The sequence below is a fragment of the Rhincodon typus genome, chromosome 4 (assembly GCF_021869965.1).
Source record: "Rhincodon typus isolate 14 chromosome 4, sRhiTyp1.1, whole genome shotgun sequence".
Classification (NCBI taxonomy): domain Eukaryota; kingdom Metazoa; phylum Chordata; class Chondrichthyes; order Orectolobiformes; family Rhincodontidae; genus Rhincodon; species Rhincodon typus.
Window position 1 is genome coordinate 115,890,566 of NC_063335.1, and position 21,284 is coordinate 115,911,849.

A 21,284-nucleotide genomic window follows, 5' to 3' on the forward strand; every position below is an offset into this window, starting at 1 on the left:
TAATTCTTTTATTCTAACAGGCTCTGACAGTATAACCCCCAGCCTGGTTGTTTCTTTTGTTAGAAATCTATTTAGATGTTGCTGTTTGGCTTTGCTTGCAAAATCACTGTTAAACACAGTGCCTCAGCCCTCACATGGGATAGTGCAGTGGAAATTAAACAATGATGTTCACAGTTACTTTCTGGCAGAGAGAAAGCTGCACGTCTGCCAACGGCTCATAAAGAGAAAGTTTCCTAATTTTTTTACTGCTTATTTTGCTACATTCCAGAGCAGTAATTCTAAGGATAGACTTGCCTTCACCATGTGAAAAATAGATGGTGAACCCATGAACTCCAAACAAAAAAAGCTAACAATTTAATGATGACATTATTTGTAACATTTCAAACAACATTGAAGTTTTCCCACAAAGAAAGCATGAGAAAATAGAAGAGATAACTGGCCTGTCTCATTCTCCAGTGACCTGCTTCTTTCCTGGGAATTGCAGTCTAGTTAATTCAATGCAGTTTATACATAGCAAGGATTTTGCCCCTTCAAAGCCTAAAAATCTCTGCCATAATCTAACATTTATAAAGTCGTGTGGGAAGTGTAAAACATCTCATTTTACTTCACAGGATCATTATCAGACAGGATTTGAAACTAAGGTACAGAATAAATGGAAGTTTTGAAGAAGTGTCACTGGACTCAAAAATGTTAACTCTGTTTCACTCTCACACAGATGCTTTCAGACACACTGCGTTTTTCCAGCAATTTCCGTTTTTGTTTTGGATCTTCAGCATCTGCATTCTTTGTTTTGTAATAAAAGAATAGACAGGGTTGATATGGATAAGACATTCCTTTGGTTTTGGCATCTAGAACCAGGGGACACACAGGACAGAGCCACATAGGACTGAGAGATGGAGATATTTTTTCTCAGAAGGTTGTGAATCTTTGGAATTCTGCACCCTACAGGGCTGAGTATATTTAAAATAAAAATTAACAAATTAACAAATTTCTAAATCACCTATAATGTAAAGCATTGTAAAGATATTGAAGGCACTGAAGTGAACAATCAGTCACAATTGTATTGAATAACAGAGCAGGCTGAACAGTCTGACTGACCTACTCCTACTCCTATATCTTTATAAGGAGATACTAGGTCAAGAGTACGCTAAGAGTTACAATTTAATTAAGAGATATAGGTAGGCAGATTTAGGGATGGAATTCCAGAACTTATTGAGCTGAAAGTACAGCAATTGATGGTGGAGTAATTAAAATTGAACATACCTAAGAGGACAGGAGGAGCACGGACATCTTAAAGGATTTTCACTTGGGGTGAGACATTGTGGCGATTTGCAATCAAGAATGAGACTGTTAAAACTTAGGACATTGTTCAACCATAAGTAAGTATCAGGCAGTGAGAATAGGAATAATAGGCGAACAGGACTTAGTTTGAGGTACAAAAAAGGCAGCAAGATGCAAATTTATGTTTATTATCTGACAGTAAAATATGAGTTAAAATTTCAGGTAGGGTAAGAAATGAGAATTTTGAGGAATTATGTATTTGAGTCGTGAGTAGGGATGTCTTGCTGCAATATTCAAGGCCATGGTGAGACTACACCTGGGTGTTAAATACATTTTTGGTCTCCTTATCTGAGGAAAGATGTTCTGTCTATGAAAGGAGTGCAGCAAAGATTTGCCATATTGATTCCTGGAATGTCAGAACTCACATATGAGAAGAGGTTGAATTGTTCGGATTATATTCACTGGAATTCCGAAGAATGAGAGACAATCTCATTGAAACCCATAAAATTTTAACGGGACTAGACAGGATGTAGAAAGGACGTTCCTGTTGACCAGGGAGTCCAGAACCAGGAGTCGCAGTCTAAGGATATGGGGTACGCTATTTAGGACTGAGCTGATAAGAAATTTTTTCACTCAGAGAGTGGGAAGCCTGTAGAATTCTCTACCACAGAAAGCAGTCAATACTGAAGCATTGATAATACAGTGTGGAGCTGGAGCAACACAGCAGGCCAAGCAGCATCAGACGAGCAGGAAAGGTGATGTTTCAGGTCATTGTATGATTTCAAGAAGGAGTTGGATATAATGCTTGGGGCTTAAAGGAGCCAAAGGACATGTGGGAAATGTGAAAAGGAGATACTGAGTTGGTTGATCAGCATGATCATATTCAATGGTGGAGCAGGCTCGAAGAGCCAAGTGGTCTATTCCTGCTCCTATTTTCTGTGTTTCTATGAATGGTCTTGCTCAAAATATTAAAATATCCTTCTGTTTCAGATACCGGCCATCCTGAGATGCATTTCTATTTCTAATCTCTAGTATTCATGTTATAAAAAAGTGCTTATGCTGTCATTAACATTGTCTTACAATACAGTCCCAACAACTCATTCCAATAATGGCCTTACAATACAGTCCCAACAACTCATTCCAATAATGGCCTTTCTGCTCCTATGATGCTGCTTGGCCTGCTGTGTTCATCCAGCCCTGCACCTTGTTGTCTCGGATTCTCCAGCATCTGCAGTTCCTACTATCTCCAATAATGGTCTACATGTCTTTGTCGACAGCTACCCAGAAAGTCTGAATTCCCTGTTGTTTTCAAAGGATCGTAAGGTAAAGAAAATATGATGCAAGTGGACAATGGATTAAATAGAATTGCATCCAATTTACAACAAATAAACAGACCATTTGACCCAATTGATATATGCCAGCATTTATGTTCTACACAAGCCACATCTTATTAAATTTTTATTCCTTTCTCACTGATGTACCTATTTAGTTTTCTCTTGAATGTATGTGCTCAATATGATAATTGCACAATAACTGAATATTTCCAGACTTGATTATTCCAATGATTCCCACCTAGCATCCCACCTTACACATTTCTTAAACTTTAGGTTCCTGAAATTTCTGCTGTTGCAATCCTATTACACACCAAGTCTGGTCACACATCATCCCTGTGCTTTGGTTCAGAGTCCAGTTTCTGGTTCAATAGCACTTTGATTTTAAAATGCTCATCCTTGTATCCTTATGCCTCCATGATCTTGCCCCCTTCCTATCTCAATAACCACTACTGCCATATTATGCTCTTGAATACCTGCACTCCAAATAATTCTGATTTGTTATCCATCTCTAACTTTAATCACTCCATAGTTGTCCTTGCCAGTGGTGCTCATGTCTGAAGAAGGAATAAAAATGCCCAGAAATTGTTGGATTTAGCACTAGGTTTTAACGTATGAGGGAAACAAAGATGATTTTGATATTGTTTTCCGGATCATTCTATATATATCCAAAAGGATTTTGTATCATGAGGTATCCATTGCTGTTGAACCAACAAATTAAGTGACAGATGATTACATATTGGCTTTCCAGGTACTTGGCGTTGCAAATGTCAGCATGTCCATTGCAAGGACATCATCCTCCAAGTTATCATCATTTATTTTTGGCAGAATTGTTAAAATGGACATTGAGATAACCATTTCTTGATCATTTTACAGCCTGTAATTGCCATGGGCATGCCATAGATTGTTATTATGATGCTGAAGTCAGCCGGCGCAGAGCAAGCATGAACAGCTTTGGGCACTACGAAGGTGGAGGTGTTTGCTTGAACTGCCAGGTAAGAGACAAGCTGTTCAAGACAGGACAAATAGTTCCATTAAAAGACAGCCAAAAACGTTGTGTTTGAGAAGCATATGCTGTGTCTTGCTGTCCTATCACAGATGTTTCCAGTATTTGTTAAAACTGATTTTCTTAGTTTGCCTTAATGTTAGAATAAAATATTACAAGTTTAGTTAACTTCCTTATTAATTTGATTTTCTGAGAAAAAGACCACAAATTTTTTAAAAAAGGCTTGCTTTCGCAACAGAAATGTGTCAAATGTTTTAACAGCAATGCCTCTTTAACTTGAGCAGTCAAACACAAGGCCTTTTTAATGACTGTTAATTGACACAGCAATTTCTGTGGTGGAGTCACTGTCATTGTGACATGGTGGTTGAATTTAGCTGTCTATTGTCCATCTTGTGCAGTAGCACTAAATTGATAACATCTTTAATCAGTTTTTAACAAGCATCAACAGTGATGTTAACAGAAAAGTAGCACTGCAGTTTCATTTGGTGGCAATGAGCTCATGAAGAAAAGATTTCTTTTTGTTAAATTTTGCAAATCATAAGCTTTAGTTGCCCAGTTGAAAAGTCAACATTACAGACTGAGTCTGATTTCATAAAATAAACCTCAATTGTTCACATGATAATTTATCACCTCAGGCTAAGAAACATCAGTGGTGGCCGAAGATTTAATGAATCATGTGTGTCTAAATTTCTCCATAGCACCACACAGCAGGAATAAATTGTGAACGATGTGCTCCATTTTACTATCGACCATCTGGAATTCCAAAGGAGGCAGTGGATGGCTGTTTATGTATGTTTTTCTCGTGTTACTTTTTTTTCCCACTGGTGAAATGATTATTGTAAAAGCCTTCATGGAATCATTTTAAACTGTTATTTGAAAAGGAAGAATATTGATGGTCACAAACAGGAGACAGAAGGCACCACAGAAAACTAAGTGAAACGCTCATTCAGAGAATTAGCTAAATTGCTAAATTGCCCGTAGTGTGCAGGGATGTGTAGATTAGATGGGTTATAGGGGTATGGGTCTGGGTGGGATGCTCCAAGGGTCACTGTGGACTTGTTGGGCCGAAGGGCCTGTTTCCACATTGTAGGGATTCTATTCTATGAAGCAGAACTAGTGCAGACATGATGGAGCAATAGACTTTTTCTTGTGTTGTAACAATTCTGTGATTCTGAGGGTAACTTTAACCTATCTTGCAGAGCAGGAATCCATAAGACCATGAGAAATACAAACAGGAGTAGGCCATTCCTCGAGCCTGCTCCACCATTCAGTACAATCATGGTTGATCCAACATTCTTCACATTCACTTTCCTATGGTTTCCTCGTAACCTTTGATTCCTTGACTGATCAATAATCTATCCATCTCAGCCTTAAATATACACAAGCACTCTGCCCCCACAGCTCTCGATAGAGTTGGGTGGAATACCAGTTTTTCAGCCCAATTGATTCGCTGACCCTCAATTTGTATCACCAGTAAAATCAGTTAGGGCATGAAATCAGAATTTCCTCTGATGAAGGGTTAAAATTGTTCCTTTGGTATTTATGAATAACATTTTAGAATGCAAAACTTTTTTTTGCTTTCTTTTTCTAATTGGTCAAAGGACTGCAGTGAAAACAAAATCCCAGTCTGGAAGATTTTAAATTTATATTACCTCTTTATTTTACCCTCTTCTTTCTAGCTACCTAATCCAATGAAAGAAAGAAAGAAAGTCTTGCATCTTATAGCCATATTCCCAACTTCAAGATGTCATAGGAACATAAAAGTAGGAGCAGGTCATTCAGCCAGTTGACCCTGCTCCACTATTCAATTGGACCAAGGTCATTTACCTCAGTGCCACTTTTCTGCATTATCTTCATATCCCTTGATATTATTAGTCTCTACAGTCATAGAGTCATACAGCACAGAAGCAGAATCTTCAGTTCAACTAGTCCATACTGACCATAATCGCAAATAAATGTAGTCCCACCTGCCTGTATTTGGCCCATATCACTCCAAATATTTCATATTCATGTACATACCTAAATGTCTTTTAACCTTTGTAACTGGACCCGCATCCACCACTTCCTCTGGAAGTTCATTCCATGCACGAACCTGTGTAAAAAAAATCCCCCCCATGTCTTTTTTAAAATCTTTATCTTCTCACCTTTAAAATATGCCCCTACTCTTAAAATCCCCCACCTTAGGGGAAAAAAAAGCACCTGCCATTTACTTTATCTATACCCCTCATTATTTTATAAAACTCTATAAGGTCACTTCTCAATTTCCTACGCTCCAGTGAGAAAAGGCCAAGCCTCTCTTTATAACTCAAACCTATATCCGGCAACATCCTGTAAATCTCTTCTGAACCTTCTCCAGCTTAATAACATCCTTCCTGTAACAGGGAGACCAGAACTGAACACAGTACTCTGGAGGAGGCTTCTAGAAAACTATTGATTTTTGCCTGGAATGTGCTCAATGTTTGAGCTTCCACAGCCCTCTTAGGGTAAAGAATTTAAAAGATTCACCACCCTCTGTGTGAAGAAACTATTCCTGAAAACAGACAGTATGCATGAATGGGACTTTGATTGATGAGACAAGTGGACTCTCACAGGGTCTGTGCTGGACCCTCAACCTTTGTAGAGTAATAGAGTTTTTACAGCATGATAGCTTCAGCCCATATCAATGTCTGACATAAAAACTGAAAGAACTGCAGATGCTGTAAATCAGGAACAAAAACAGAAGTTGCTGGAAAAGCTCAGCAGATCTGGCAGCATCTGTGAAGAAAATATCAGAGTTAATATTTCGGGTCCGGTTCTGAGGAAGGGTCACCTTCTGCTGACAGGAATGACGACATGGTGGCTAAATTTGCAGAGTGCACAAAGATAGGTAAGAAACTATGCTATGAGGATAACTTAACAACGATGCAGATTAATATGGATAGACTAAGTGAATAGGCAAAAATCTGGCAGATGGAGTATAATGTGGAAAAAGTAAACTTGCTCATTTTGGCAGGAACAATAAAAAAAACTATTATTTAAATGGAAAATTAAAAACTTCACGGTGCAGAGCATTCTACGTGTTCTAATGCATGAGCCATTGAGGATTAGTATGCAGGTATGGCAAGGGATCACAGAAGACTTCTCGAGTACCTTGTGTTTTTCTTAGTGTCCAGCTACTATCCCCTCAATGATTGATTCTAGCACCTTCTCCATCACAGATGTCAAGCTAAATGGCTCATAATTTTCTGTTTTCTGCCCCCACCCATGTTGCATCTTTTTCTAAAAGGAGTTAAACACTGAGATGAGGAGAATTAAGGTGCAGATCAGCACTCCCCCGTTATTACAATGGGTGGCACTCTGCCATTGGCACCCATGCTTTCGATTGCCTGTGTCCTAAACTCTTAGAATCCAATCCATCCTTAAACCTCTCAACCTCTGAACCTCTCTGGCTTCCTTTAAGGCCTAATGCCTATGTCTTCAACCAGCTTGGCATAACCATCCAATGGACCAGTTAAATTTTGGCAAATCCTCATTTGGGAAAATACAAGTGAAATGACATTTCAATCCCATGAAATATCACCATGCAACACCAGCACACTATCTATAATTAGTGTCCTGAGCTAAATAATCTGGTTGCCTGTTTGTGGCAATTAGAATAATGGCTGGAAACGAGTGATAAGGTTGTAATTAAACTCGGTAATTCCAATGACTGCAAAGATTAAAGCTCAGTTAGTCAATGAACGTCATTCTAACCTCAGGATTGAATTCTTCAAGATCAGTGTGGAAGACAAATATTCTAGAGTCATAGAGGTCTACAGAAAAACGCCCTTTGGCCCATCGTGTCTGTACTGGTCAAAAACAAGCACCTAACTTTTCAAATCTCTTTTTCCAGCACTGGGTCCATAGTGTTGGCAAACAATATTCTGTTGTGTGGAACATTAGAGAAATTGTTATGATCTGGACTAAACTGCTAGGAAATGTATTCAACAGTAACTTTCAAACAAAATTGGAAAAAAAAGGGTCAATGTTCTGGAGGATTCACAAAAACAGCCTTTCGTCAGATTTGTTAACTCTGTTGTTTCTGTTTCTCACTCCACTGACCCTGCCTGATCTACTGAGAATTCCCAGCATATTCTGAGAGATTTGAACACAATGAGAGTTGTAAATTTGATTTGGGAAAAAAGCCTGAAAAGGAATTCTATTTTTTTCAGCCTGCAGGTGTAACCCTGAATTTGCAGATGGATGTGATGGAACAACAGGTCTGTGTCACTGCAAACCTCAGTACACTGGTGAACACTGTGACAGATGTTCCCTTGGATACTACAACTTCCCTCAGTGCGGTTGTACGTAGAACTTTCTCATCTTGTGTTTTTAATTATTCACTTTATTTACAGATTTAAGTGCTCTTATGTTCAGTTCCAAGCAAGTAGCAATGTAAGCAAAATAATAATATAAGCAAAATAAAATTTTTATTCCAGTTGGAGAGTTTTAGATCTGTAATCCAGACATCATGGTTAAACACTGATTTAAGTACATTGTGCCCCATATATAATGGACTCTGAATTTTGGACAGGTCACAATCCTTGTAGTGCTGTGACAGCCTCATTTGGATGGGGCCAGCGGGCCATTACTGTGAGCCCAGCAAGTGCAAACTTAATACATATTTTCAGCATTTCATGTTTCGGATTGGTCCAGAATTACTTACAATCCACAGCAAAAACATAGACCATTCAGCCGAAGTGGGCTTGATCCACAGGAGCTTCCTTCCACCTAATTCATTCCAGCCTATCCTTCCAATCCATTCGCCCCTATGTCTTCATCAATCTCTGCCTTAAATGCCCCACTAATCCCTGTAGTAAGAGTTCTGTATTCTCACTACTTTTCTAAGTAAATAAGTTTCTCCTGAATTTCCTTTTGAATTTATTGATGAATATCTTAATTTCTGACCATTAGTTTTGGACTGTTCCTGTTGAGCCCTTTAGTAATTCTAAAGGTCTCTGAATAGATCACCCATTAACTTTCTATTTTCTAGAAAGAAGAGTGGCTGTCAGTCCAGTCTTTCCCATGAGTTTTTACCCTCTTCATTCTGGCATCATCCTTTTGAATTTTTCTATGCATTTTCCCAGCATTTGTCTCCCTTTTGTAATAACGGAAGCCAGAAATGTTCACAATGTTTCATGTGTGGTCTAACCAAAGTTCAATATCATAACAACAGAATTTCTCAACTTATGAATTCTTTCCTCTGAAAGAGAATAAGTCTACTTTTAAAATATTGCAATCAGCCTGAACATGTTCTGTAAGTTAGTACTGTATTTTCTGTGGAATTATCAAACCACACAAGTCATTTCAATCCCCGAGTCTGTTAAATTTTTGAAAAATGTTTGCCTGCAATTGAAAGAAAATTTGTGTTTGGTATTTCACTGTTTATTGACCTAACGATTTGTGCTGCTTGACTGATTCCATTACCAATGATTATCCCAGAAAGGGGATGCTGGGACTGTAAATTCATGGATTGAATGACAGCTTCAAATGATTATGAAGGGATTTGCTACCTTTGATGTGGGGCTATGAATACAAGTACATGTTCTAATAAAAGCTTAAGCAGATTAGAACATGAGTGGAAGTAGGCTTCTCAGCTTGCTCCATCATTCAATTAGATCATAGCAGGTTATCTGCCACAACCATACGTTCCCTTGCTATTCTCATACCCTTTGGTGCCATTAGTCTCTAGAAATCTATCGATTTCTGTCTTGAACATTCCCAATGATTGAGCTTTCATAGCCTTCTGACACTTCCAAAGATTCAACACCCTTGGAATTAAAAAATACTTCCTCAACACAGTTTTAAATGGCCTAGCCTTTATCCTGAGACTGTTGGCAGAATCTTATTAGGGCCTGAAGGATGTGGGCTATGGCAAGAAATGTGGGAGAATCACATGAGGAGTCCCATGTGGCCCATCTTGATGTAGGGAACAACTCACTGAAACTTTTAACTTCTTTTAGGGAATTCATGCTTGACAGATCTGCCAGATTTTTTTCATAGAATCCCTACAATGTGGAAGCAGGCCATTAAGCCCACTGCATCTGCACCGACCTTCTGAAGCGCATCGCACCCAGACTCACTCTCCTACCCAATCCGCATAACCCTGCATTTCCAATGGCTAATTCACCTAGGCTGCACATCCCTGGATGTTATGGGCAATTTAGCATGACCAATCCACCTAACCTGCACATTTTTGGACTGTGGGATGAAACCAGAACACCTGGAGGAAACCCACACAAGCACAGGGAGAATGTGCAAACTCCACACAGACAGTTGCATGAGCCTGGAATCAAACCCAAGTCACTGGCACTGTGAAGCAACAGAGCTAACCACTGAGCCCACTGTGCTGCCCATTTTTTGAGTACGTAACTGTAGAGTTGAAAATGGGGAGTCAGTATATGTGGCTTACTTGGACTTTCAGAAGGCTTTTGACAATGTCCCATGTAAGAGGGTAGCGTGCAAAATTAAAGCTTATCGTATAGTGTACTGAAATGTGTAGAGAACTGGTTGGAAGACAGGAAACAAACAGTGGGAATAAACAGAGATAATAGGAACTGCAGATGCTGGAGAATCTGAGATGACAAGGTGTAGAGCTGGATGAACACAGCAGGCCAAGCAGCATCAGAGGAGTAGGAAGGCTGATGTTTCGGGCCTAGGCCCTTCTTCAGAAATGGGGGAGGGGAAGGGGTTTCTGAAATAAATAGGGAGAGAGGGGGAGGTGGATAGAGGATGGATAAAGGAGAAGATGGGTGGAGAGGAGACAGACCGGTCAAAGAGGCGGGGATGGAGCCAGTAAAGATGAGTGTAGGTGGGGAGGTGGGGAGGAGATAGGTCAGTCCAGGGAGGACGGACAGGTCAAGGGGGCGGGATGAGGTTAGTAGGTAGGAGATGGGAGTGGGGCTTGAGGTGGGAGGAGGGGATAGGTGGGAGGAAGGACAGGTTAGGGAGGCAGGGACGAGCTGGGTTGGTTTTGGGATGCAGTCGCGGGAGGGGAAATTTTGAAGCTTGTGAAGTCCACATTGATACCATTGGGCTGCAGGGTTCCCAAGCGGAATATGAGTTGCTGTTCCTGCAACCTTCGGGTAGCATCGTTGTGGCACTGCAGGAGGCCCAGGATGGACATGTCGTCCGCGGAATGGGAGGGGGAGTTGAAATGGTTCGCGACTGCGAGGTGCAGTTGTTTAGTGCGAACCGAGCGTAGGTGTTCTGCAAAGCAGTCCCCAAGCCTCCGCTTGTTTTCCCCGATGTAGAGGAGGCCACAACGGGAACAGCAGATGCAGTATACCACATTAGCAGATGTGCAGGTGAACATCTGCTTGATGTGGAAAGTCTTCTTGGGGCCTGGGATGGGGGTGAGGGAGGAGGCGTGGGGGCAGATGTAGCACTTCCTGCGGTTGCAGGGAAAAGTGCGGGGTGAGGTGGGGCTGGAGGGCAGTGTGGAGCGGACGAGGGAGTCATGGAGAGATTGGTCCCTCCGGAAAGCAGATAAGGATGGGGAGGGAAAAATGTCTAATGTGATGGGGTCGGATTGCAGATGGCGGAAGTGTCGGAGGATGATGCGTTGGATCCGGAGGTTGGTGGGGTGGTACGTGAGGATGAGAGGGATTCTGTTTTGGTTGTTATTGCGGGGATGGGGTGTGAGGGATGAGTTGCGGGAAGTGCGGGAGACACAGTCGAGGGCGTTCTCGACCAATGAGGGGGGGATGTTGCGGTCCTTGAAAAACGAGGACATCTGAGATGTACGGGAGTGGAATGCCTCATCCTGGGAGCAGATGCGGTGGAGGCAAAGGAATTGGGAATAGGGGATGGCATTTTTGCAGGAAGGTGGGTGGGAGGAGGTGTATTCTAGGTAGCTGTGGGAGTCGGTGGGCTTGAAATGGTATTGGTTTCTAGGTGGTTGCCGGAGATGCAGACAGAGAGGTCCAGGAAGGAGAGAGAGGTATTAGAGATGGTCCAGGTGAACTTAAGGTTGGGGTAGAAGGTGTTGGTGAAGTGGATGAACTGTTCGAGCTCCTCGTGGGAGCACGAGGCGGCGCCAATACCGTCATCGATGTAACGGAGGAAGAGGTGGGGTTTAGGGCCAGTGTAGGCACGGAAGACGGATTGTTCCACGTAACCTACAAAGAGGCAGGCATAGCTTGTAAACAGATTATTTTCTGAGTAACAGCCTGGACATCACAGGAATCAGTGCTTGGATTTCAGCTTCTCACAATATATATCAATGATTTAGATAAGAGAATTTAAATGTAATATCTCCAGGTGACACAAAGCTGGGTGGGAGGGTGAATTGTGAGGAGGATGCAGAGTTGATTCAGAGTGATCTTAGAGTGAGTAGGAAAACTCACGGCAGCAGAAGTGTAATGTGGATAAATGTAACATTATCCACTTTTGGTAGCAAAAACAGGAAGGTGAATTATTATCTGAATGGTGAAAGATTGGGAAAGAGGCAGTTGCAATGAGATCTGGGTGCCCTTGTAAACCAGTCACTGAAAGTAAGCATGCAGGTGCAGCAGGCGGTGAAGAAGGCAAATGGTATGTTGGGCTTCATAGCAAGGGATTTCGAGTACAGAAGAAGGGCATGTTGCAGTTGTACAGGGCCTTGGTGAAACCACACCTGGAGCATTGTCTGCTGTTTTGATCTTCTTTTCTGAGGAAGGATGTTCTGACAATGGAGGTAGTGTAATGAAGGTTTGCCAGACTGAAACCTGAAATTGCAGACTGACGTATGAAGAGAGAATGGATCAGTGAGGACTATATTCTCTGGAGTTTAGAAGAATGCAGGGTTGGGATGGAATCTCCTAGGTACATATAAAATCAAACTGGACTACACAGGATAAACACAGAAAGGATATTCCCAATATCTGGGGAGTCAGAACCAGGGGTCATAGTTTAAGAGTACAGGTAGACCATTTGGTGCTGAGAAAAAAAGATATTTCTCCACCTGGAGAATGGTGAGCCTTTGGAATTCTCTGTCACAGAAAATGATTGAAGCCAAAACATTGAATATTTTCAAGGAGTTAGATATAGTTTTTATTGCTAAAGGGCTCAAAGGGCATGGAGCAAAATTGAGGAAAGGGGACACAAACTGGATAATCAGCTATGATCGTATTGCATATGAATATGAACAGCACAGTGGCTCAGTGGTTAACACTGCTGCTTCATAACACCATGAACCTGGGTTTGATTCCAGCTGTGGGCAACTTTCTGTGTGGAGTTTGCATGTCCTCCCTGTGTCTGTGTGGGTTTCTATCAGTTCTTTGATTTCCTCCTACAGTCCAAACGTGCGCAGGTTAGGATGTGCTTCGGAGGGTCAGTGTAGACTTGGTGGGTCAAATGGCCTCTATCAACTGTGTAGGGATTCTATAATTCTATTAGTGGGTGGAGGAGACTTGAAAGGCCAGCCAATACTCCAACGTATATCAGCGCATTCAGACAGAGGAGGAATAAGGGACCAAACTTGGAAAGAAAAGTTTATTCCTTCCTTGGAATTATATCTTTTAATATATCTAGGAGAGAATTCATTTGCATGTGATTAGATTTGACATTTTTAACTAAGAGTGTCTTTTCTTCTAGATGTACCAGTTTATTCCACATCCAGGCCAGTAACAGTAGACCCATCAGCTGGAGATTTCCAAAGTAAGCATTTACAATTAACATTGAGCATAGAGCTGAAGGTTAATTGAGGTTTTGATTTGTATCAATACACAGCAGGCTGATTAATATGGAAGTAGCTGGAAATATTTTGCGTTAGGGATGCTGGGAGTCACACCAGAATATAAGTCAGTAATTCAGAACGTAAATGATGAAAATATTTTTTATTAATTTCTGCTAACTCCTTTTCACTATAAATTATATTGCAGTAAAGATATAATGGGCTGAACTGTCATGTTAGTTGGAAAACAGGAGTCACGGTTGTTTTCAGTTCCAAGCCTGTCCTCAGAGCAACAAGACACTTTGAAATTTTTTACTAGCACAGTCCTGCCCCACCTTACCTCGAATGGAGACAGGTTCTCCGTTCAATGACAGAAGATGTGTGAGCTTTTGAAGGGATTGAGGGATGGAAACCCAATCTAATGCTGGGTGCCTACATTTAGGCATTTAGGCTACCCCGTTAGCCTCCTTCATCACTGGTTAATGAGGCTCTTAATGATCTTGCCTGCCTTGTGGGGGCAATTTACCTGATCTCAAATCTGTGTTGGCAAAAAGATAAGGAAGTCAATACATGGTCGGCCTTGTAATTATTGGACCCCATTCACCTCTGTTCATGATAAGTGACAAAGCTTTAAAATTCAACCCAATTCATTTAATTGAATCAATTGGTCATTCATTAAAACCGAAATTATCCACAAAAATAATTTGTGTGTATTTTTTATAAACTTAAGATTGCATTGAAAATCTGAACTAAAATGAAATGGTATTTATGCCCAGTCAAAAGGCTAACAATAAATAATTGAAGAAAAGCATTTTAACGCCAAGTACTGCAAAAACATTGCCATGTTCATAATAAGAAAATACAGCTATTTTTTGCACCAGGTTTATTCAAATAGCTAGTTAAAAATTCGGCTGAAAACTATTTTGTGACATAACAGATAGTAAAAACAATTTTCGACAAGTTCTTCTTGTGAAATTTAAACATTATCAAACATTTTTTCTGATGTTTCAGTGGCATTTCTGCTTCCAATTCCTGGACTGTGCAAAGTAACTTATATTAAAACCATGCCATGAGGTATTGGTGTAGAATTTCACCCTTCCACTGATGTGAGTTCCTGCTCTCTACTGTCTTGCTGTGCCCACACCTGAGATAGGGAAGGCGTTCCCAATGGGGAAATCGTTATGATACTGCATTCATGTGGCAACCTAACAGACATTGGGGAAGGTCTCGAGCAAGTCATCTGCTCACAAATTCAGCCACAGGAAAAACAAAAAAGGAGTGTTAATATCAAAGTGAAAATGAGCTTTGGTGAAAAAAGACTCATATTGTCAAAGCTTTCCATCTTGCACTCATTAGGACATTTTGCAAGATTACCAATTCAAGAGGAAAAGCAACATTTGTACTGCATGCAAGGCGAGTGCTGATTGGACAGCAAGTGGACTCTGATTAGTAGAGGCATTGCCGAGGAGAATTAACCCATTAATACTAATTGACACTTAAAATCCTGGCTTTGTTTAACTTTTAAACTAGGCAGGTTTACTCTGCTTGATCGAGGCATGGCCCTGAGAAATGAACAAGCAAATGATTGTTACCTATTTTGTTGAGTTGAAGAGAAGACTAAATCTTGCAGGGTAGCCAAAATTAAAAGCCCTTTTCTTTTGATATACAGAATCACAGAAGTCTTACAGCATTGAAGGAGACCATTTGGTACATTGTGTCTGCGCTGGCTTGTTAAATGAGCATCATTACTTAATGAGATAACAAGGTGTAGAGGTGGATGAACACAGCAGGCCAAGCAGCATCAGAGGAGCAGGAAAGCTGATGTTTCGGGTCTACACCCTTCTAGGGAGGGGAAGGGGATTCTGAAATAATAGGGAGAGAGGGGGAGGCAGATAGAAGATGGATAAAGGAGAAGATAGGTGAAGACGAGACAGACAGGTCAAAGGGGTGGGGGGTGGAGCCAGTAAAGGTGAGTGTAGGTGTGGAGTTAAGGGGGGATAGGTCCTAACTCCCCACCTACACTCACCTTTACTGGCTCCATGCCCGCCTCTTTGACCTGTCCACCTATCTTCTCCTTTATCCATCTTCTATCCGCCTCCCCCTCTCTCCCTATTTATTTCAGAATCCCCTTCCCCTCCCCCATTTCTGAAGAAGGGTCTAGACCCGAAACATCAGCCTTCCTGCTCCTCTGATGCTGCTTGGCCTCCTGCGTTCATCCAGCTCTACACCTTGTTATCTCAGATTCTCCAGCATCTGCAGTTCCTACTATCTCTGAATCATTACTTAGTGTTAATTTCCTGTCTTTTCTTTCTTCAATACCCCTACACATTATTTTTATCTATATAATCATCCAATGCCCTCCTGAATGACTCAACTCAACCTGCCTCCTCCTTGCATTCAGGCAGTACATTCCCGATCCTAACTACTCACTGAGCGAAAAAGGTTTCCCTCTCATCACCTTTGCTTTTTTTTTCTGATTACTTTAAATCTATGCCCTCTTGTTCTTGTGCCTTTTATGAGTGGAAACAATTTGCGCTATCTACTCTATCCAGCCCACTCATAATTTTGTAAGCCTCTATCAGATTTCCTCTTAACCTTCTTCTCTCCAAGACCCAATCTCTTTAATCTATTCTTGCTGGAGATTAGAAACATATGAAAACCCAACTACTGAACAATTTGACATCAGGTACTGGGCTAGACTGACTGAACTTGAAAGCCCAACTTCAGCTAATATCTTCCTCACTATTGAGAGAACATTGTGGCAAAGTACTGTTAAAGACTGTAGGAGAGATGAATGTAGTAAACAGCATTGGGAATGGAAATGTCAATGTATACTGGCTTGTTTTGGTATTGAATTATTGATTTTTCAGTCATCTGCTTTTGTTCTTTACAGATTGTAAATGTAATGTGCAGGGCACAGTGGCAAATATCTGTCATGTAGATCCTCATACTCAACGTTGTGATTGCAAACCACATTACACTGGTCCATACTGTACTCACTGTGCCATAGGATATTTTGGGAATTATTGTCAACGTAAGTATGTACGGAATCACAAACTATTCAGTTGTAAGTAGTTATTTCAGCTATTTAGATTGCTTAAAGCAGATTGACAGAAACTATTAGTATAGATCTGGAGGGAACAGTCCAGAATAAAGGTTAAAATTAGAGAAAGTCCTTTCAGCAGTGAAGACAGGGAGAACATTTTCATAGAACGGTAAGTGGAAACATCTTCCTCCACAAAGTTTTTGAAGCTGGAGATCAATTAACAATGGGATTTGGAAGTTCAGAACTTGAGTATTGCTGATAAAAGGCATATTTTGTCAAGATTTTTCATTTTACACTCATCAGAACAATAAAAATACTAATTCAAGGGAAAAACCACATTTACACTACGTGAGGAAAGAGTGCTGATTGGTTGGCAAGTGGACTTTTGACTGGTAGCGATTTTGCCATGGAGAATGCACAAATTAATGATGACTGATGGTGACTCTGATTGGTCAGGTCATTTCCCTGAGAATTGACCAGTGTTGAAATGGGCCACTAATTCCTGTCTCTTCCATATTTGGAAGCATATTCTCTTTGCCCACCTTGTTCTTTTGTAGTCTTAAACATCCCTCAGCCTTCTGTTTTCCAGAGAATTCCAAAAGGATTGAAAACTATAGCCTCACATATTTAGATATCATCTCCATAAATCATTTCCTGCAGTTTCTCCACTGCTTCTATACTCTTTTAGTAACAGGGAGATTAGAATTCTGTACAATTGTGGTGTAACCAGAGGTTCATGTTGAAATAGATGCATTGTGTCTGCAAAGAATAGGGCCTATGTGTTAATATATGTAGCTTCCAGTACACGCAAATGCTGCAAGCCCGATTGATAATCCTAAATTGATTGTCAGCATTATTCTTCACTTACTCAATATTATTTAGCAAATGTTATCCAATTGCAGAATCATTTCTAATGTTAGACAATGTGCTGTGAGTTTTCCAAATGTAAAACTGGTCTGGGTGCATACAGTCAGTTAGGGTAAGAAATAAACTTTTTGAGCATGTTTCCATGCCATAGTTTCCTGCAGTTCTGCACTTCCTGCTTGTTACATCAATATCATTATATCAATTTTCACTCGTGAAATCCAGTCACATTACCTAAACCAGTGCAGAAGACGGGGGGGGCTTTTAAATTTAAGTGAGTTACACCCAAAACTACTCGATACAAATCTTTTCTGTGATCTTTTAAGCTAGTTTCGGATTCACTTTCCTTGACTATAAACCACCCACAAACTTGATGCCAACCCCCAGATCTGAATTACAAAATTTTTTCAATTGTGTTGATTGGAAAATGCTCACTTAAAACTGAGCTCAGTTTCCTCCATGCATATATGGTAGTCGGCACATTAATAAATGATTTCTTTCTCATCAAATAATATTTAATTTATTGAGAAACAGATTAATGTACACAATAATGACAGTAGTAAACAGCTCAACATAGCTACCTAAAATCATTTTCAGTGCTTCAGGAACTTCACTATGAAGGACTAAGCATTATTAAAACTGTTTACTTTTGGTAACTAGAATATTTTCAGCAGATACTCCACCCCATAATGTATAAATCTACTCACAGCCCGTGTACTCAATCCAGAGCTATGATAGATGACACTATAACAGACCTCTTGCTGATGGTTATCATGCCTTCAATGAATGAAGACTGATTCTCTTTGTGTGCTGCGTTTTAATACTGTACAATATTTGTTCAGAATGTCAGTGTTACAGTGCTGGAGTGACAAATCAAGTGTGTGATCCAAACACAGGACAGTGTTTGTGTCGAGATGGATTTCAAGGGTATTTCTGTGAAAGTTGCTCAACAGGATATTTTCGGTTCCCCTACTGTGAGCGTAAGTAAAAATTATCGCTATTGTTAGACAACAGTTTTTCGTTACAGCTAAACAATAATATTTTCATTTCAGTCACATAACCTATGGGTCAGATGAGATGTACTTTTTTGTACTCCTCTCCAAGAGGACTTAAACTCTGAATAGAGAAATACGTCAAAACCGTTAAAAGATAGAGATTGTTATGACACAGAGACAAACAGCTGAACCAAATTAGCCTTTTTACCTCTGTATTTGCAACACTGTAAAATTAAAACCTTCAAATACCCTCAAAATTAACTCCAATGGTTCCTAACCAGGCTTTTTGAGTAACCAGTCCCAGACTCTGCGAATAATAAATTTTAGACACTGGTTTTGTAGCTTAAACAAAAGACTTAACAACTTACTAACAATACTGTAACTTTAGCAGAACAAAATTAAACAGCAAATTAATCTAATTAATGTCTACGATTTTATTCAGCCCCAATTACATAAAAGACAGACAGGCAAACAAGCATGGTTAAGGGATCAATAAAAGAGAAAATATAACTGGCTAGATTACTAAAGCGGTTTTCACAACGCATTATTCCACAGGTATAGATGATTGTTTCTTGGTTTTCTGAAGATGTCAATAAAGGCCACCTTTTCAGTTCACCAGAAGAAGTCAGTAATGTTTATAACTTAGCTCCTCTGAACTTCCAGTAGCTGATAATGGGAAGTTACGCAGGGAGCTTTCAAATCTTCATGCTGTAATATTAACAGCCAAACTCCTTCTCCCAGAAAACTCATTCCAAAACCTAGGTCAAACTCTGACCACACCTGATAGACTGTCACCCCACCAGGTCGCAGTTACCATTCAACATCTGCCATCTGCTTGAGCATAAGGTCTTCCCAGATTTGCTGGAACCAGTTCTCAGGTACTGACCTCATTTTTGGTGAAACATCTGCTATCTATTTAAATATACTGTTCTTCGCTGGTGTTAAAGAGTCTGTAGAACCAGAAACAATCTACAATTAACTTCCAGACCTCGCTTCAAAAGCAAATAACTGCTTCTTAGTTCTCTGTTCCGTTTTTTAACAGGGAGCTATTATGCACAGCCAAAAGATCATTTCAGCTCACAGTTCTCTGTTCACAGCTCCAAACCAAGACTGATAAAATAGTAAATTAAAAATAATGAAAAATCAGCAAGGGTCTAACAAGATGGTAGATGACAATCGGCATCCTGATTAATATAGGCTTATCAGTGTCAGCATGATAGAGTTACAGAATTCAACACACTTGAAGGTGACATATTCCCCATTTCATCCTGTTACATGTGTGTTCTGACTGAAGGCAAAGCCTTGGTATATTATCTGCTGATGCTTTACTCGGAGTCTTTTTCCTTGACACCTTTTTGCCAGTGGAGTTCTGCTATTCCTTCCACACTGAGGAAGGTGCAAAGGGGCAGGTCCCAGGTCCACCTCAGACAGAAGAGGAATTGAACCTGTGAATGTGATGTTATTCTGAACCCCATACTAGCCATCTAAACTAATAGGACCCCATCACATAATGTCTTTCGAATTAGATGTTCAACAAAGGCCTTCCCTGCCTTCTCCGTTGGAAATATAGGACTCTAGAATGTTATTTTGAAGAAATTCAAGAGAGTTCTCCCTGGTCTCCTGACCAATATTTACCCCTCCACCCAACAGGGTATATGCAGGGGAACATACCACTGTAACGAACAGAACACTCTTCTCTGGCTGAATCAGGACAGACTGAAAAACCTTCCCCGTTGTGGTTTCAACTTGGTTGAATAAGTATTCCAAATAAATACAAGTTGTCACATCCCACCAGTATTTAAAAAAGGAAGCATTGTTTGGCCATTGCTGAAATCAGACTCTTTCTGCAGTGGAAAACCAAGAGAATGTTCTGACATAAAGACGTTTAGTTGCTTTATTAAAAAAAGGACACACATTACTTTCAACCAAACAAATTATAAATCCTGCATGGAGGAATTTCCATTCCTTAATTTAAAAAAATTTACCGAGAGATACCAGGAGGGGCTAGATAGAGAAAGATTTGAATATAGGATGCAGTGCAATGTTGAGTAAGAATAATTGAGAGAGGAAATTTTTGACAAGTACAAGAAAATTCATCTCATAAAAGTGCTACCACTGCAAAGAAAATACAGCATTTCAAAACATTAAGGCTGGACTGAAGTGCACAGGATAGTGTTCTGTCTGACCTAGCTTCCTTGCCACTGACATACTACCATTCTACTACTTAGCCAATATCAATCACACTCATTCTAGCCCATCCTACAACTTTACCATCCAGCTACAGCTGACGTCAGGAACGAAACAATGATAGACATTTGTGTAGGCAGACTTTAAGCACAAAAGGAGGCTATTCAGCCCATTATGCCTGTGCTTGCTTTTTGAAAGAGCTAGTCAACTAGTCACCCATTCCCCTTTGAACACTTATCTAATTTGCTTTGGAAATCTTACCTAAATCTGGTTCCACTGCCCTTTCAGGCAATGTACAACTCACTGTGTATATTTAAAGAAAAATCTTCTTGTTGGTGTTATTAGCAATGACCTTAAATTACAGCTTTGAACCTATGCTTCATAACTCTGTGCTCCATCTGTCACTGCAATGCAAGCTTCTTGTCTCTAACACACAATTTAAACTCCAACATCGAATGATTTACAAATGTACAAAGATACTAAACTGACAGGCACAAGAAAAAAGCTGGCTGGTCCATCAGTCATTTTCCACACCAGGGTGGTCCAGGTGTCAGAACCAACCCAATTTATTTGCCCTCCCACTATCTAATCTCCTGGAGTTATTATTTCCCCAGCTAGTAGGAGTACTGAAGTCAGCCTGTCAGTGAAGTGCTGTTAAAGAAGTTAGTTTGCTGCAGTGTGGCTTTCCAGTTGTTGCCTATTGCATTGTCTAAGCAGTGAGCTGAATGTTTTATAGCATGTCGGTGTAACAATGTCGGAACGCTACCTGAACACTGTGATGACTCAGGAAGGTGTCTCTGTCGGGCAGAATTTGCCGGCAATCAGTGTGATCAATGTCGCCCAGGATATCATTCATTCCCACAGTGTCAAGGTAAGATTTTTATTTATTAGTTATTGAGAC

At 40.3% G+C, this 21,284-nt stretch overlaps 1 protein-coding gene across 1 annotated transcript in view; it reads left to right on the forward strand.

Annotated features, from left to right (window-relative positions):
- Positions 1-21,284, forward strand: part of LOC109928639 (laminin subunit alpha-3-like) — a 306,680-nt gene that overhangs the window by 93,054 nt on the left and 192,342 nt on the right. The window contains exons 8-14 of the mRNA XM_048596214.1: positions 3,489-3,607; positions 4,317-4,407; positions 7,809-7,940; positions 13,213-13,275; positions 16,185-16,325; positions 18,044-18,181; positions 21,120-21,254. Coding sequence (XP_048452171.1) covers positions 3,489-3,607; positions 4,317-4,407; positions 7,809-7,940; positions 13,213-13,275; positions 16,185-16,325; positions 18,044-18,181; positions 21,120-21,254 — 819 coding nt within the window. The remainder of the gene's footprint in view (positions 1-3,488; positions 3,608-4,316; positions 4,408-7,808; positions 7,941-13,212; positions 13,276-16,184; positions 16,326-18,043; positions 18,182-21,119; positions 21,255-21,284) is intronic.